The sequence below is a fragment of the Vitis riparia genome, chromosome 12 (genome assembly GCF_004353265.1).
Source record: "Vitis riparia cultivar Riparia Gloire de Montpellier isolate 1030 chromosome 12, EGFV_Vit.rip_1.0, whole genome shotgun sequence".
Lineage (NCBI taxonomy): Eukaryota > Viridiplantae > Streptophyta > Magnoliopsida > Vitales > Vitaceae > Vitis > Vitis riparia.
The window spans coordinates 1973381-1989428 of record NC_048442.1 but is presented as its reverse complement, the minus strand read 5'-3'; the positions used below and the strand labels follow the sequence as shown (position 1 = coordinate 1989428).

Below are 16048 nucleotides of genomic sequence, written 5' to 3'. Positions count from 1 at the left end.
TATCATCAAAAAATTTTGGACCTTCTAAACCATCACCACTAGTTTCGTTTTCGCCTGGATACTCCTTCCTGTTACCATCACTTGGACATTCACCACTAGTTTCCAAGTTATCACCACTTATAAAATCCAAGTTGTCCAGAGGATGTTGTAAAGTCTGCACTTCATTTCCATTCTCCTCCTGAAGTGAAGACTCAGATGCAGAATAATACATATCATTTTCATGAAAGACCACATCAAGGGTAACATAAAGCTTTCGAGAAGGGGGATAATAACATCGATAGCCTTTTTAATGCAAGGCATAGCCAACAAATACACATCGAAGTGCCCGAGGTTCCAACTTAGTTCTCAGGCCTTTCTGAAGATGCACAAAGGTTTCACATCCAAAAACTTTAGGGGACAAATTCGGTATGGTAGGAGCACTTACAGTGTGATGAAGGACATCAAAGGGAGTCTGAAAATGCAGGGAACTAGAGGGCATACGGTTGATGAGATAGGCTGCAGCAGTGACAGCTTCACCCCGATAATTGGTGGGCATGTGAGCTCCAAACAAGGAAGCACAAACAACCTCAAGAAGGTGACGATTTTTTCGTTCGACTACCCCGTTTTGTTGAGGAGTGTAAGGACAAGTAGTCTGATGAACAATGCCATGTAGATTCAGATATTGTTTCAAGTCTTGATTGACAAACTCACCTCCATTATCTATACGGATAACTTGAATATTGGATTTATATTGAGTTGCTATCATTTTGTGAAATTGTTGAAACAAAGAACTCACTTCATTCTTTGATTTCATTAAGTAGATCCAAGTCATGCGAGTGTGATCATCAATAAATGAAACAAACCAATGTGCTCCATTCAAAGAAGAAGTATTTGCAGGCCCCCATACATCGGAGTGAATAACCATAAAAGGTACAAGACTTTTATTCATGCTAATGGGAAATGGAACACGATGACTTTTGGCTAGTGCACAAATGTCACATTTAGAATCTGAAACAGTCAATTGTGAAAACAACTTTGGAAACAATTTCTGTAAATATCCAAAAGATGCATGGCCTAAACGTTTGTGCCACAACCAGATTTCTGAACTTTGGCATTTATCAGGTGTATCAGCGGAAAGAACTTGGGCCAACTGATTTGAGCTTGCTGGCAGTAGATCTAGATAATATAGCTTCCCTTTTCTAGTACCATAACCAATTGTCTTCTGAGTCCGAATATCCTTAAAGACACAAAGATTAGGCCAAAAAATCACAACACAATTTAAAACCAAGGTTATTTGAGCAACAGATAATAAGCTGTGATTAAGAGAAGGAACAACCAGAACTGAATCCAAATTCAAATTTTTTGTAAGAGCAATTAAACCTTCTCTTATCACGGGAGAGGGAGTACCATTGGCTGTGGACACAATATGTTGGTTTGAGGATTTCATGGACTGAATATGATTATTGTCAAAGGTCATGTGATGTGTGGCACCTGAATCAATTATCCATTCACTATGACTAACAGAAGTAGAAGTATGAAGAGCCTTACCCACAATCCTAGAAGTAGCAATGAAAGAGGAGGCTTTCTCAGGATTACTAGTGGGAGCATGATTAGGTTCGACCACAGCAACAGAAGCATGATGATTTGACTTTGAATTTCGTTTACGAGGTGCCTTGGGAAAATCCCACCATTCTGGATATCCAATAATGTCATAGCACCGTGACTTAGTGTGTCCTGTTTCACCACAATGAGTACACAAGCATTCTGGTTTGCCAACTGACTGATTATGATCATGGTTTGGTGGACCAGGGGCTCGATCTGGTTTCAAGTTTGTTTGCGATTGTTGATTCTTGGCTCGATTAGCTCGGTGAGCTACCATAGCAGATGACTCTAACAGTTCAGGTTCACCATTCAGTGCAGCTTGACGAACAGAATCACGACGAACATATGCATAAGTCTCTTCAAGATCCAGTGCAGGATCTCTTCTGAGAATCTCACCTCGAATTTGTTCAAATTCAGCATCAAGTCCATTCAGAAAAATATGCACCCGCAGTCTCTCAATAGATTTTTTATAGGCGATAACATCCTCGGGATCCTTCATGACAATTTTATCACGATGATCTAGCTCTTGAAAGATTTCTATCAAATCACCGTAATAGGTAGAAAGAGGGCGACCAACATATTTAGTAGAGAATGCTCGTTGATTCAGTGCAAAGAGTCGTGATTCATCTGCCCCATCATAGAATGCTTTGGCAAGAGCAATCCAGATTTTACGTGCAGTAAGCAATCTAAGATAGCGTTTCATAATCTCTGGTGACATAAAGGTCAGCAACCATCCTTTAACCTTTTGATTTTCAGCATACCACTTCGCATAGGAAGTATCAGTAACCTTCGGGGATGTAGTACTCGTAAGATATTCAAGCTTCTCACGCCCTGCAATCTACATTTCCATGATTTGAGACCAGACATCATAATTGGTTTCGGTAAGGATAACATTAGTTGTGAAATTGGGGTTTTCTGATTGAACATGGATAACTGGTACAGAGGATGATTCAGGTTTGTCAGTAGTCATGATGCAGAGGTATACGAATTCAGGCTGTGACAGAGAACAAATAATAAGACAAGCTCTGATACCAAGTTAAAAATATGAGGAGAAGACTCTAATACTTTTTTCTATTACTCACTGGGCATAAATAGCCATTATACAAGGTTTTAGATCCTATAGTTTAGAACTGATTGACTAACTACACGGAAACTATAGTTGTTGTATATTTACAGGAATTCTAGTATATCTGTACAGCTAGCAGTGGAGACAAATTAGGACGTGAATATTGGAGAGCCAACTTGGAGACAATTACTCTTGATTGTCAACAATATATCCACAATACAATGTTTAACAAATAAATTTATAACTTAAAATTTAGTTAAATTAATAAGGTTAAATATGTTAATTTGATAATTTAAAATAAATTTTAAGTTAATTTTATCAAACAACATTAATGGTTAAAATAAAAATTAAGTAATAAGTTTTAACTTAATAACTTAAATTATTAAGTAATAAATATTAAGTTTTAGTAAACACCTTCTTGTTTTCCTCCTTTTTCTTAATTGACTTTCGATTTAAAAATTGAATTATATCGGAAGTATAAGGGAAAGTGAAAGGAAAGAGAGAAGAAAAAAAATTTACTAATTGACTTCCCATTTAATGAAACAAATGAATTAGAGAGGAAGATGAAGGGAAAGGGGCCTTCTTGCTTACCTCTTTTTCTTAATTGACTTTTGATTTAAAAACTATATTGTATTGGAAGAGTAAGGGAAAGAGAGGAAAAGAAAATATATATATATATATATATATATATATATATATATATATATATATATATATATTTTTACTAATTGACTTCCAATTTAATAAAACAAGTGAATTATAGAGGAAAATGAAGGGAAGTGGGAGGGGAATGGGGAGAAGAAAAAAAATATTCTTAATTGAATTTCAATTAAGAAAACAATAGAATTGAAAAAAGGAGGAAGAAAAGGAGAAGAGAAAAGAAAAAAAATATTTTTAATTGAATTACAATAGGAAAAAACAATTGAGTTATAAAAGAAGAGGAAGAAAAAGAGAAGAGAAAAGAAAAAGAAAAATTGGAGAAAATAACATTTTTCTTAATTAACATTCAATTAAAAAAATAAATAAATTGTAGAGGAAGATAATATTAGGATCAAGACATTAGTCATTTTGATGTCACACTTGACCCTTCCCACACAGTACACCTATCCCGACTCGAGGTCTGAACTCATCCTGAGGTTTATAGTAGTAATCATTTTCCTAGGAGGACTCCAAGAACTTGAACTCATATGACCAAATGCTAATATCACTTGTAGGGATTAAGACATTAGTCGTCTCATCTAAAAACTAATGTTGGACTAGGTTTATCCAACTCATGAGAAGTTTTTTAAGCCCATATATTAGGCAATTTGATTTTAGGTGTTTCTAAAACCCAAATACAGGCACCATCTAGGGAATCTTTTAGGATGCTCTGAAAACTGAAAGTAGTATATGGTGGAACAAAAAAAAAAAAGAGAAGAAAATAATGATTGTTTTTTTAGGCATTCTTTTGGAAGTTGAAGGAGAATGTGGGGATTCTCCTATCAACACTTTTAATAAAATTCCTCTCGTGTAATCTTTCCATTCTCTTCCTATTCTTGTATTTTTGCGATGATAAATTTCCATCTCAATCTTTAGCCTTTGTTTTGGGAAAACACTAGTGATACATTGTATTTCCATTTTATTATTATGTGAAAAACAATTTATGTATAGTCTTGATATAATAAAACTATCCGACTTATAAATAACAAATGTGATTACTGATGAAAGAATTAATAGGTTAAAATGGATTAAATAATCTCTATATTCATGAATTTAATCCCTTCAATGTTTTGTTTGAAGAGTAACTCTTTTTTGACATAAATATGTTTGACTATTTTAAGTATTTATATACATGTTTTAAAAGAAAGAATTACTGTTACTAAATAAAAAAAAAAATACTTTTATAAAACTAAGTTAAAAAATGATGGAGGGTTAGGATCTGTTTGGTAATTATTTTTAAAAATAGTTTTCTATTCTACAGAACAAAAAACCAAGAAAACACGTTTGCTAATAAAAAACTGTTTTTTATTTTATGTTTTTAAGAACATCTTCAAATAACATCTTTTAATTGTTTTCTATTATTTTAACTTATTTTCTAAAAATTGTTTTAAAAAATTATATGAACATATAGAAATGATTAAAAATAAAATACTAGATATAAAAATCATTTTTAAAACATAATATAAAAATACTAAAAACACATTAAAAACATTTTAGCCAAATGAACTTTTGTTCTACAAAATATCATATAATAGTTTTCAAAAACTGTTCTCATATTAAGACTAACTTGTGCTTCTTGGTTATTCCAACCTCAATTGCATGGGCATTCAAGGGTCTAATTTTCTGACAACATTTTGAAAATGTAACTTTTCAAATCAACATTCCTAGCAAAAGAAGGGCCATTGTGTGGCACTGCTAGAACAAGAGCAAATGACACAGAACACAAACAATTTCTCACTTCAATACTAATCAAACTCAAAGATGCACATGACATAAAACAAGCCCATTGTCACTTCAATACAAATCAAACTGAGGGATATCACTTCTGAAATCTGAACTCAGAAGCACACAGCAAATTTATATCACAAGTTACTCAAAGAGATCATAGAAATATAACATAGTTGTGACGTTCTGAGTTTCCTTTTCTTCACAACCAAGCAGAACATCAAAGAATTAAAGAAACAAGCATCAATATATCACACAATCACAAGTGGTCTGGAAAAGTTTCAAGTTGAGGCGTAATTTCCATACATTCATCAAGCTTGAATGAGCAGGTTGCCGTCCAAAGAGTGGCCGTTCACCAAAAGATGCCCAAGTACTGGCCCTTTCTTTTTTTCAGCTAGAAGAAGCAGCAGTTCCATGGTAGCTCAAGCTTAACCAGCACTGCATTAATTCATAATTCTAAGCTTCTGATCTGAGCTTGTTCCAGAACCTGTCTCTAATAGACAATTATGGCCAACGAGAATACCAAATATGAGATAGTAGGAAAAGAAATGTACATGGATTTGGAAATTTGGACACATAATAAAAATGTTGGAGGAAATTAGTGCTTTCCCACTCTTGTTTCACAGAAACAAAAGAAAGAGAAATGGAAAAACTACCTCACTGTTGAGAAGGCTTTGACTCTTGCATCAGGGCTGGAAGTTGATCATTGATTTCTGCTAACCTTGTCGTGAAATCAGTGTCTCTTTCAATTGGAAAAAAGATGGAATCCAGTTTAGAAGGCTGAAAACTTTCCGATTTTTCCCACCTCAATGTGCTCCACCAGTCTGCCCCTCCTGTTATCACCTTTAAATTATTACTTCCAACTTCCTCATGGGAAAGAGATTTGAGGTTTGGGCAATCATACAAGCTTAACCATTCTAAGCTCGGTGCAATCAGTACACCACCAAAAATTGTGACCAATTTAGGCATGTAATGAAGTGATATCTTCTTCAAGTTTGGAAGGCAACCCATCAACAATGGTAAATCTTCAGCTGAAACTTCATGAGTCAGTATGCTATTGACTTCAGGGCAGTCTTCAACCACAAGCTCCTCTAAGTTGTAGACATTCTTAAGTACACGTATGGTCAAAATGGTAGTCAATTGGGGACAGGAATACAGTGCCAAAACTTTTAGATTAGATAGAGAATTCCAACCAAGTGGCTCCCTCCAGATGCTCCTTAAATTCTTCATATAATAAAGACTTAGGTACTCAAGTGATTCAAGTACTAAATCTCTATTGTTTGCATCTACAATAGTGCCAATCTCATCACATTCCCCTAATACACAAAATTTTAGATTCTTCATATTTCCAATCCCAAATTCTGATAAACTGGTAAGAGTTAAATGGCGATCTAGGAACAATGCAGTAGCGTGCTGGAGTAGCGCCTTGACTTCAGTTGGGACACCTTCACCATTCACATACTTCAAGCATCTTTCTTCTTCTTTAAATTTGACCGAAGCTTCAAGTGGTAATCGAGATATTATGCGCTTCATATGGCTGCCAATAGTAAATCTGAAGTGCATTAGTGACAAGTTTAAACCAGCATTCATCAAGTCATTCAAAAGTACAACTTTTGGCAAGTAAAATTTAAGAGCCTCCAAATGATTTAAGTTGCAAATTTCCTTTACAATATCTTCGACAGTCACATTCCATCGCTCATCATCTGGATTCACATCTATGCTTAACTCTTCCAATTGAAGCAGATTGGCTATCACATTCTTAGGAATAACTCTATCCAGCCGGTGGTATTTTCTACTGTTGTAATCATACCCATAAAATGACACTTTCAAGCATCTCAAATTGATCAATTTCCCAACTGTAGCAGGTAAATTTATGATTTCAGTCCCTTCAAGATCAAGCACCTCCAGATGACTCAGTTCTCCAACTTCAGGCGAGAGGTCCATGAAAAGTTCACAACCTTTTAAAAATAATTTTCGAAGTTGGACCAACTTATAAAGAGATTGTGGCAAACATCTTATCCTAGTATAGGACAAGTCTAGGATTTGAAGGATGGGCATGCATTCGAAAAAAAATGGAGGAATGACTCTCAAATGATGATTGACTTGTAAGAATAATATGTTGAGTTTTGGGCAATGTGGATTCTTCGGTAGCTTAGATATTTTATTATCCATCAAGAGAATACGACCAGCTTCCTTCCATGCCTCCTCTACTGGTGCCTCCCTTAGTTCCATCCCACCTAGTTCAAGAAGCATTGGGTTCATTTCAATTTTAAACAATTTTACTAACTCTCTGTAGATTTCGTCTCGCATTCGCACTGAATTTCCATTCTGACAACTCTCCAATAGCAAGGCATTGACAAGATTTCGAATGATCCCATCTCCTTCATCAATCGATCCAATTAAGCCGCCTTTGATCCACCTTCCAATCAAATCAACATTGTCTGTCTCTTCCCTCTCCAAGTAAGATACACAGTATTTTACACATTTCTGATCTGCTGAAGCTAAAAGCCCCCAAATGAATGCTAATGCATTAAACAAAATTCTATCTTCCGTTTGTGATGGTGGTAGCAACTGCAGTGCATGAGATGAATATTCCCAGATGCGAACATTGTTGACACCTTTCAAGGCTCGTGCCATTAGAACTGTGGCAAGTAAATGGCCACAACACTGTTTCAACACATATATGGCTTGATGTTGGATATCGATACTCAAAGAATGCACTTCTTCAACATTCCTATAAAACAATTCCCATGATAGTAGATGATCCTTCAACCTGATCTCCAGATCCACTTGTATGTGATTAACTCTGGGAAATCTAGATGTAGAAACTATCTTCTGAATGTTCTTCAAGGTCCACAAGTTTGTCCTCACGTCATTCAATTTTATCGAACAATCTATGTCATGCAGAAGGATTAAGAAGTTCTTGTTTTTCAGTAATTCATCTACTTCTTGTTGTGTGCTCAATGTTGAGAGACCCAATTCTCTTGCGATGCCATCTTCAATTTCTTCAATGGTCCTACAATTAGAGGCACTAACAAGAATAATGATATCAAACATGTTCCTTATCGATGGCATATTCTTCAATCTTGACACAAACCTTATATCATCTACTCCTGAAATCTCAATCCTTCGAAATTCGGGAATTTCTATGTATTCTAAAATTTGGCGAATAGCAAAATCAATAGTCAGATTAAGCGCTTCCTTTTTAGGCGTTCTACCCACTATAGTCTCCTTACACATCTCCTCCATCATATCATGTGGAATGTAAGCTTCAATATCATGGAATGAATGGTAAAGTAGTCTAGTGATGTCAGAAACCAGCCCTGGAAGATTTACCTCTTTCTCCTTAGAAGACGCTTTCAATTGTCTTACTTTGTGAGTTATTACCAAAACATCCATAATCCAGCCTTTGTGTCTCTCTCTGCTCACCAAGTTCAAAGGAGGATATGACAAAATAAGGCACACAATATCTTTCTTTCTGTTCAATTCCCTGATTCTGCATGTGTAGACAAAGGAAAAATGATTAAAAGTGACGCCATTTTTTTTATATATAAATTAAAAAATTCATCCATGTAATCCTACCCATCTCTTGATATAACTCTTAAATTTTTAAAAATGACGTCAACCTTGACTCATTAAGTAACTCATATCACAATCATTAGTGTGTTCAAAAAATCGATTAAACTAATAAAACCAACTACACCAATCGAAACTAATCAACCATCATTGAGAATAATAATAATAATAACCAACTGAAATAAACAGAAAAACCCATCATTTATAATAATAATAATAATTTGGTTTTCTTAATAATAATAATATTTTGGTTTTCTAAACATAAAACCAAACTAGACCAATTTAGTCCATGGTTTCCCAAATATATACATAAATACATGCACATGATATGCAATACTTATAGGTTACATTACTAATTAGGCGCAAATCTTTCACATTCAATAGATCCAAATCCACACCTATATAGCTATTTTTTTGTATGATTAGGCTATTTAGGACAGCTAACATATGTTATAACGATTGTTATTCATTTTATTACGTTACAATATTATGATCTAAAATGAATTGGAATCAAATGATTTGAACAATCCTCACGACAACTTGTTATAAAAGTTTATTCAAGTTTTTTGGTCCATAGTATCCAATTTAAACTTTTTCGTTTTGACCCAAATTAACCAAAAAAAAAAGTTCATTATTAATCTTGAAAGGAAACAAATGAAACAAACCAATTTAGTTCGATTATGGTTATTAAACTTAATCAATCAATATGAAAATTGTATACTATACTCCCTAGAGACTCCTAGAGGATAAAAGGGTTAGATTGGTCGCCCATTTCAGTAGAGAGTGTCAGGCTGTTGGATTGCCCTTTTACTGAAGGAGTCCCTAGAGTTGCCTTTCAATAGGATAAGAAAAAGGTGTCGAGACCCAATGGTTTCTCCATAGTCGTGTTTTAGGAGTGTTGGGATGTGGTTAAAAAGAACTCACTAAGAGTCTTCATGGAGTTTCACAATAGTGGGATGATTAACCAGGTTATGATGCCACCTTCTTAGCTTTAGTGCTGAAGAGGAGTTGAACTATCAAAGTTTTAGACTTCAAATCAATCAATTTAGTTACAAGTTTGTTTAAGATTATAGCCAAAGTCTTATTAGGCTGCATCCGAAGAGTTTGTGATGAAACCATTCATTTATCTCAAGGAGCTTTTGTAAAGGGGAGGCTAATTTTAGATGCGGTAATGATAGTTAATGAAATGGTGGATGAGAAAAGCCTTTTGGGATAGGAGGGAGTACTCTTCAAAATTGATTTTAAAAAGGCCTATGATTATGTGGATTGGGACTTTTTGGATCAAGTTAGCAATAGAAAGGAAATGGTTTAGCACTAGACGGAGGTTGTGGATGAGAGGTTATTTGTATTCAAAAAGCTTTATGACCTTAGTGAATGGTAACTAAAGAAACCAAAGGGCTTAAACAAGGAGACCCACTTTCTCATTTTCTCTTTACAATAGTAATTGATGTTTTAAGCAGGATGATATTGAAAGCAAAGGAAAGCGGTATCTTGGAAGGTTTTCTAGCTAGTTGGGAGGAGTAGAATAAGGGTGCTTCACTTGCAATTTTCAGATGATACAATTTTTTCCTCAAAGTGCCAAGATGGAAGATTTGCAAAACCTTAAACTAATAATGTTGATTTTTTGGATATATTTCGAGTCTTAAGATCAATTTAGACAAGAGCACTTTATCTTGTATCAACTTTAGGATGGCTTCGATGCTTGAATGTAAGGTTTTTGAGTGACCTTCAACCATTTAAGTCTTTCACTAGAGAGGAATCCAAAAGCAAGTGTTTTTTAGGATCTAGTAGTAGACAAAATTTTGTGGAGGTTAGATCGGAAAAAAAAAATGGAGTTTTTATCTTTAGGTGGATAAATTACCATAATCCAATCTTATTTGTCTCACATTCCTAATTATTTCCTTTCATTATACAAGATTTCATTAGCATTAGAAACAAAGATTGAAAAATTACAAAGGAATTTCATATGGTCAAGGGTAGGGGAGGGAGAGAGAGATTATCTCATAAGTTAAGACTTAGTGTGCAAGCTTAAGATGGAAGGAGGTTTGAGGTTTGAGAAGATTTCTTTTAAGAATTTTTTTATTTATTTTCTACTTTTTTTTATAGATTAAATTTCTTTAAGGAATAAAACACTCTTAGGGAAATGACTTTGAAAGTTTCTCTAGGAAAGAGACACTCTTTGGCATAATTGCATAAGGCAATTCTGAGTATCTATGAGACTCATCTAAATGGTTAAGTTGTCAATATTCTAGTTAGGTGATCGCATCAATCCCTTTAGGAGGCCATTGCTTAAGTTTTCCAAGATTTCTCTTGTGATACTTGTTTTGTGATGAGGGATGGGACAAGGATCCACTTCTAAGAAGACTTATGGTGGGAGATCAACCTCTGTGCTCTCAAGTTCTAAATCTTTTTCAGAGTTGTGACAATCAAAAACTCCTCTATCTCATCCATTCTTGAAACCTCCTATCCTTTTTTTAAAACCTTATCTTTCATTGTAATCTCACTGATAGGAGATTGAGGATGTGGCAAGATTATTGTCTTCTATCTTTCATGTGTACTTGATTATGTCTATTCTTAACAAAGGAGCATCGTCTTTATCTTCTTCAAGTATATTTTCAGTAAAAATCTTTCATTTTATTCTTGTCCAATCTACCGATCGTTTATCTCTCTCCAACAAAATTCGTTTTGCAATCTAAAATCTCATCTAATGTCAAGACCTTCGCTTAGCCATTGGCCAATAAAAACGTCAACACCAATGACTTGCTACAAGTGACAAAGTTTCACAAAGCCAGTCATGACATTTGCTTTATGTGTATGATGAGTGGCAAGACAATTGATCATCTCTTTTATATGTCTAACTACTATGGTGCTTTAATATAAATTATATAGTACAGTTAGGTTAGATCGGGTTCCTCCTAGGAACACAAGTGACATGATGATCATGTCCTTCAAAGGCCTCAGGAGTACAGGTAGAGGCAAAACCCTTAAAAGAGTTATTTGCCTCACTTTGATTTGGATAATATGGTGGGAGAGAAATGAAAGGATTTTCGAGGATAAGTGGAGAAGCATAGAATCGATATGGGACAAAATCTACTTCTATTCCTCTTTTTAAGCCTCAACAACTTCATATTTCAAGGGCACTCCTGTTAGTGTTATTTTGCTCTATTAGAAGTTAGTGTGTATATAAAAAATTTTATACAACAAATCTTGGCGTAAAGCTTCGGCCTCCTTTTGTAGATGCATAGGAGGAATTTTATACATCAAGTTTATAGTTTGTATATTTGAGAAAGATTTCTCATCCTTCTCATGTATTTCAAACTTGGTATTAATGAATTTATGTTTCAGAAAAAAAATAAAACTAAAAATAAAAATTATTCAATTCTTAACATACGAGAATTGATTAGTTTACGAGAATTGATTAGTTATATTTGGTTTGATTTCAATACTCAAATTTGAACTCATGAAATCATATACATAATTAGACAAGCACATGGATAAACTAAGCATATCCAAACATATCATATAAAAACTAATGACAATATGTATGAGCTTCTCACATGGTTTAACAAAATGACCTACTAAATATTTAGCCATAATTTAAGGTAACATTGCTTAAAGTAAAAAATATTAGAGACTAGATTAGAACAATGGTAAAAATATCCAAAAAAACATTATTCTTTGAAATGCTTTCTAAAAGATATTTGTTGGAAAAAATAATATAAATTTCAAACAAAAATCAAACTTCATTTCCAGATATTTTAGACACAACTTCAATCAACAAAAGTTGATAAAAGTTGTTTTTGTCTAATAGGGTCACATTTAAAGTCCCTGAACTTGGATATTCCAATAATATTATTAATATTTTTTAAATTTATGTGCCTAATTCTAGATATTTGGGGTTTTTATTCTATAATGATAAAAAATATCAATTAAATTTCTAATAAAATGGAATCAAGTTAGAAGGTGTTTGGTAAGACTTAATACTCATTACTTAATGAATTAAGTTGACTTTAAGTTAAGTTATACTTAAGTTATTTAACTTAAAACTTATAATTTAATTTTTATTTTAAGTATTAAGGTTGTTCGAAAAAAATAACTCAAAACTTAGTCTAAACTATAAAATTAACATATTGATCATCATAAATTATAAGTAGGGCAAAGAAGATTAAATAACAATGAAGGTCATAAGTAGTAAAAAAAAATCGTGAAGGTAATTAGGGTAAATAAGAGTAAAAAGATAATGAAGATATGAAATTAAAAATAAGTTATTTATTTTTATTTATTATTTAAAAGATTTTTTTTACTTTAAGTCACATTATTAAATTATTTTATTCAACATACCTAGAGTATATTTGACAAAAATTTTGAAAAGTGTTTATAGTATTTATAATATTTGAAAAATAAAAATTTTCAAGTGTTTGAAATATTAAAAATACTTTTTAAAATCATTATCAAATACACTCTTAATTTATTTAATAACTAAATTATTAAATTACTTTAAATTATTAAGTTGGTTTATCAAATATCTACTTAGTTGAAAAAATTTAACAAATTGACTCTTAATTTTTTACAAAAAAATTAAGTGATAAATAACATAAATTAGAATTATAAAAAATATGCCTAGAATGAAATTGAGACTCATCCATTTTTAAAAATCATAGATACTTACATGGTATGGTAATCGTCGACCTTATTCTCCACATTGATCACCATAGGAAAGTTGGTCTTGGCCTTGGGGCCCTGAAACTTCCTGGCGGCGATGTCGTACATTTTGGCGGCTTCCTCTGCTGTATCAAAAGTTCCAAGCTGAACACGCCTATTAGTCTTAGGATCTGTTATCACTGCATCGTATCTCCACATCAGTCTCTTCTTAACGCCTTTGAAACACGCCTCTTTTTCAAAATCATCAGTAATTTCACTTCGACACGTTTCCTGTTGTCTGTTTTTAAAATCATAAAATGAAGTTATTTTTATATAAAATGTAAAAATACGTAAAAACTTATATTAAAAAACTAATCTACATATTTTGGATTTTACTCCAACATAATATAAAAAATAAAATGGAACGAGTGGGATCAAGAAATTTAACAAATTGGCTCTTAATTTTTGGCAAAAGATTAAGATTAGTATTTTTCTTTTGAACTAAGTAGAAAAAATCAATGTATTAAAAATCGGACCGGACCGGCCGATCGGTGAACTTTCCAGTTTGGTCCAGCTCAATGAACCGTCTTATGTATTTCATACATTTTTATTCAATAAAAAACAAACACGACTAGATGATAAATAGTATAAATTTAGAATTATGAAATATGCTTAAAAACAAATTGAGAGTTATTAAATCTTTAAAATTATATATACTTACGTAGAATGGTAATGGTCTGCCTTATTCTCCGTGTTGATCTCCATAGGAAAGTTGGTATTGACCTTGGTGCCGTGAAAATCCCAAGCGGCGTTGTCATACGCCTTGGCAGCTGTCTTTGCCGTATCAGAAATTCCAAGCCAAGAAAGCCTCGCCCTCCTAGGATCCCGGATCTCAGTGGCGTTTTTCCTCCATGCCCATTGTCTTATCCCATGGCCTATGACAGGCACCTCCGGTTTCAAATGCACCTCCTTGGCATTGGTGCTAGGCTTAACGCCAGCAACTTCACGTGGAACCGCTTCCGATATTCTATTTTTAAAATAAAAAATAATTATAATTTATACGTAAGATATAATAACTTGAAATTTTAAAAAGCATAAAGTATACTTATAAAATATTTATATACAAGTTTCCATTGTTACAACAACTCAACGCTAAATACCCACATTCTTTAAACTACATCAATATCCCAATATGATATTAGAAAATTAAAAATAAATAAATACATAAATAAAATATTAAATCAAGTCTTTCATTAATTGAGAGAGAATATCAAATCTAATCTTTTGTGATTTAAAAGTAAAGAAAATATCAAATTAAGTCTTTTGTGATTAAAAAGTAAAATAAATAAACAAACATAAACATCTACATTGAGGAGTCCATTTACCGATGTTGTTAATGTATAGATATTATTAATATGATAAATAAAAATATTATTTTTTTTTTATGAAATAATTATATTATTCATAGAATAATACATGTATTATAAAATATTTTTAAATTGATAAACCTAATTTTTCTTAATATTATATATATATTTATTGGGTTAGCACTTTTCATAAAAGAACATACACATGTTTCATAATCATTATCTATCCATAACAAAAAATATAAAAAACATATATATTTAATAATCAAAAATTATTTTTTGATAATATTTTTAAAAAATATTTTTAATTTATTTTTTTTATTATTTTTACTTATTTTTTGTTTTATAAAATAATTATATAAATACGTAGAATAATTACAAAAAATTAGAGGTATAAAATTTGTTTTTAAAAATATTAAAAATAAGTTAAAAATATTTCAAATTCTAACATATTATTCTCCAATAAAATATGAAAGAATAATTTTTAAAAATTATTTTTTAGAATTATCTTTTAAAACATTTGCCGTAATTATCACAACCCTTTTTTTCTCTCTTGTTAACTATCTTTTAAAACATTTGCCGTAATTATCACAGCCCTTTTTTTCTCTCTTGTTGGTCATATCAAACACTAAACAGAATAGTAAAAGCCCGAATACTTTCATCATAATCTTTCCCATTATCTTAATTCATGGGAAATGAAGAGGTTCATTAAGTATAATTAGATCTTATCAGTGATTAAAACTGAAGGTGTTTCAAGCTTTAAAAAAAATGGTGAATGAAAGTGAGAGTGCGTGAAGTGGTCATCGATGTTGATGTGTGTTTGGCTGCTGAGAAAATATCAGAGATCTTTTAAAAGCAATACTCACCCAACGTCATCTAGGTCCTCATCATCAGAATTCGAATAAATATCGCTGATATATCCACCATCGACGCTGAGTTCCGTAGAATCCATGGCACCGAAAGCCCCAGAACCCTCCGCCGGAAACTGTTCTGTCCTCCTCCGCTTCGTTTCCATGGCTCACTGCTCCAGAAGCTGTGAGTGGAGTGGAGTGGAGTGGAGTGCAAGTGTCAGAGACGATAAAGTGTTTGTTCCGAGGTCGAATCCCCTTTTTGACACCCACGTATCATTGGACTCCCTACATTTTGAAGATTTCTAAGAGGGGCATCTTGGTCCTTTTAGAAATAAAAAAAATAATTTTTGTCTATATCAGTAGTAAATCTCTTTTTTGACCCCACAAATGTATATGTTGTTCTATTTCATTTATGGGCATATGGGTCAACTCCCAAGTCAAAACTTTACCTTCTCACCCCTTCTACTCTAGTTAGCATCATACCAACTCGGCTTCAAAATCTAATAAATTTGTATAAATGATTTAAAATATATTATTATTAA

At 32.7% G+C, this 16048-nt stretch overlaps 1 protein-coding gene across 2 annotated transcripts; it reads right to left on the bottom strand.

Moving 5' to 3' along the window:
- Window positions 1–5057: 5057 nt before the first annotated feature.
- On the bottom strand, window positions 5058–15704 carry LOC117927234 (probable disease resistance protein At4g27220). Of its 2 annotated transcripts, XM_034846685.1 has the most exons (5): window positions 15522–15704; window positions 14010–14315; window positions 13317–13586; window positions 5728–8567; window positions 5058–5562 (listed from the first exon to the last, which is right to left on the bottom strand). In XM_034846685.1, exons 1-4 carry the CDS (start codon window positions 15668–15670, stop codon window positions 5729–5731), a joined length of 3564 nt encoding a protein of 1187 aa, XP_034702576.1. In that variant the 5' UTR covers window positions 15671–15704; the 3' UTR covers window positions 5058–5562; window position 5728. The 2 variants fall into 2 exon arrangements, with proteins under 2 accessions (XP_034702576.1, XP_034702575.1); XM_034846684.1 differs by having other exon boundaries at window positions 5058–8567.
- Between the last annotated feature and the right edge of the window lie 344 nt (window positions 15705–16048).

What these genes read in the sequence shown, in the direction of transcription:
- LOC117927234 (XM_034846684.1), bottom strand. Translation starts at nt 15,670, where the DNA reads ATGGAAACGAAGCGGAGGAGGACAGAACAGTTTCCGGCGGAGGGTTCT. An exon ending in GAGGACCTAGATGACGTTGG is followed by an intron (nt 14,316 to 15,521) that starts GTGAGTATTGCT and finishes TTTTAAAAATAG; the next exon opens with AATATCGGAAGCGGTTCCAC. An exon ending in GCAGACCATTACCATTCTAC is followed by an intron (nt 13,587 to 14,009) that starts GTAAGTATATAT and finishes TTTTAAAAACAG; the next exon opens with ACAACAGGAAACGTGTCGAA.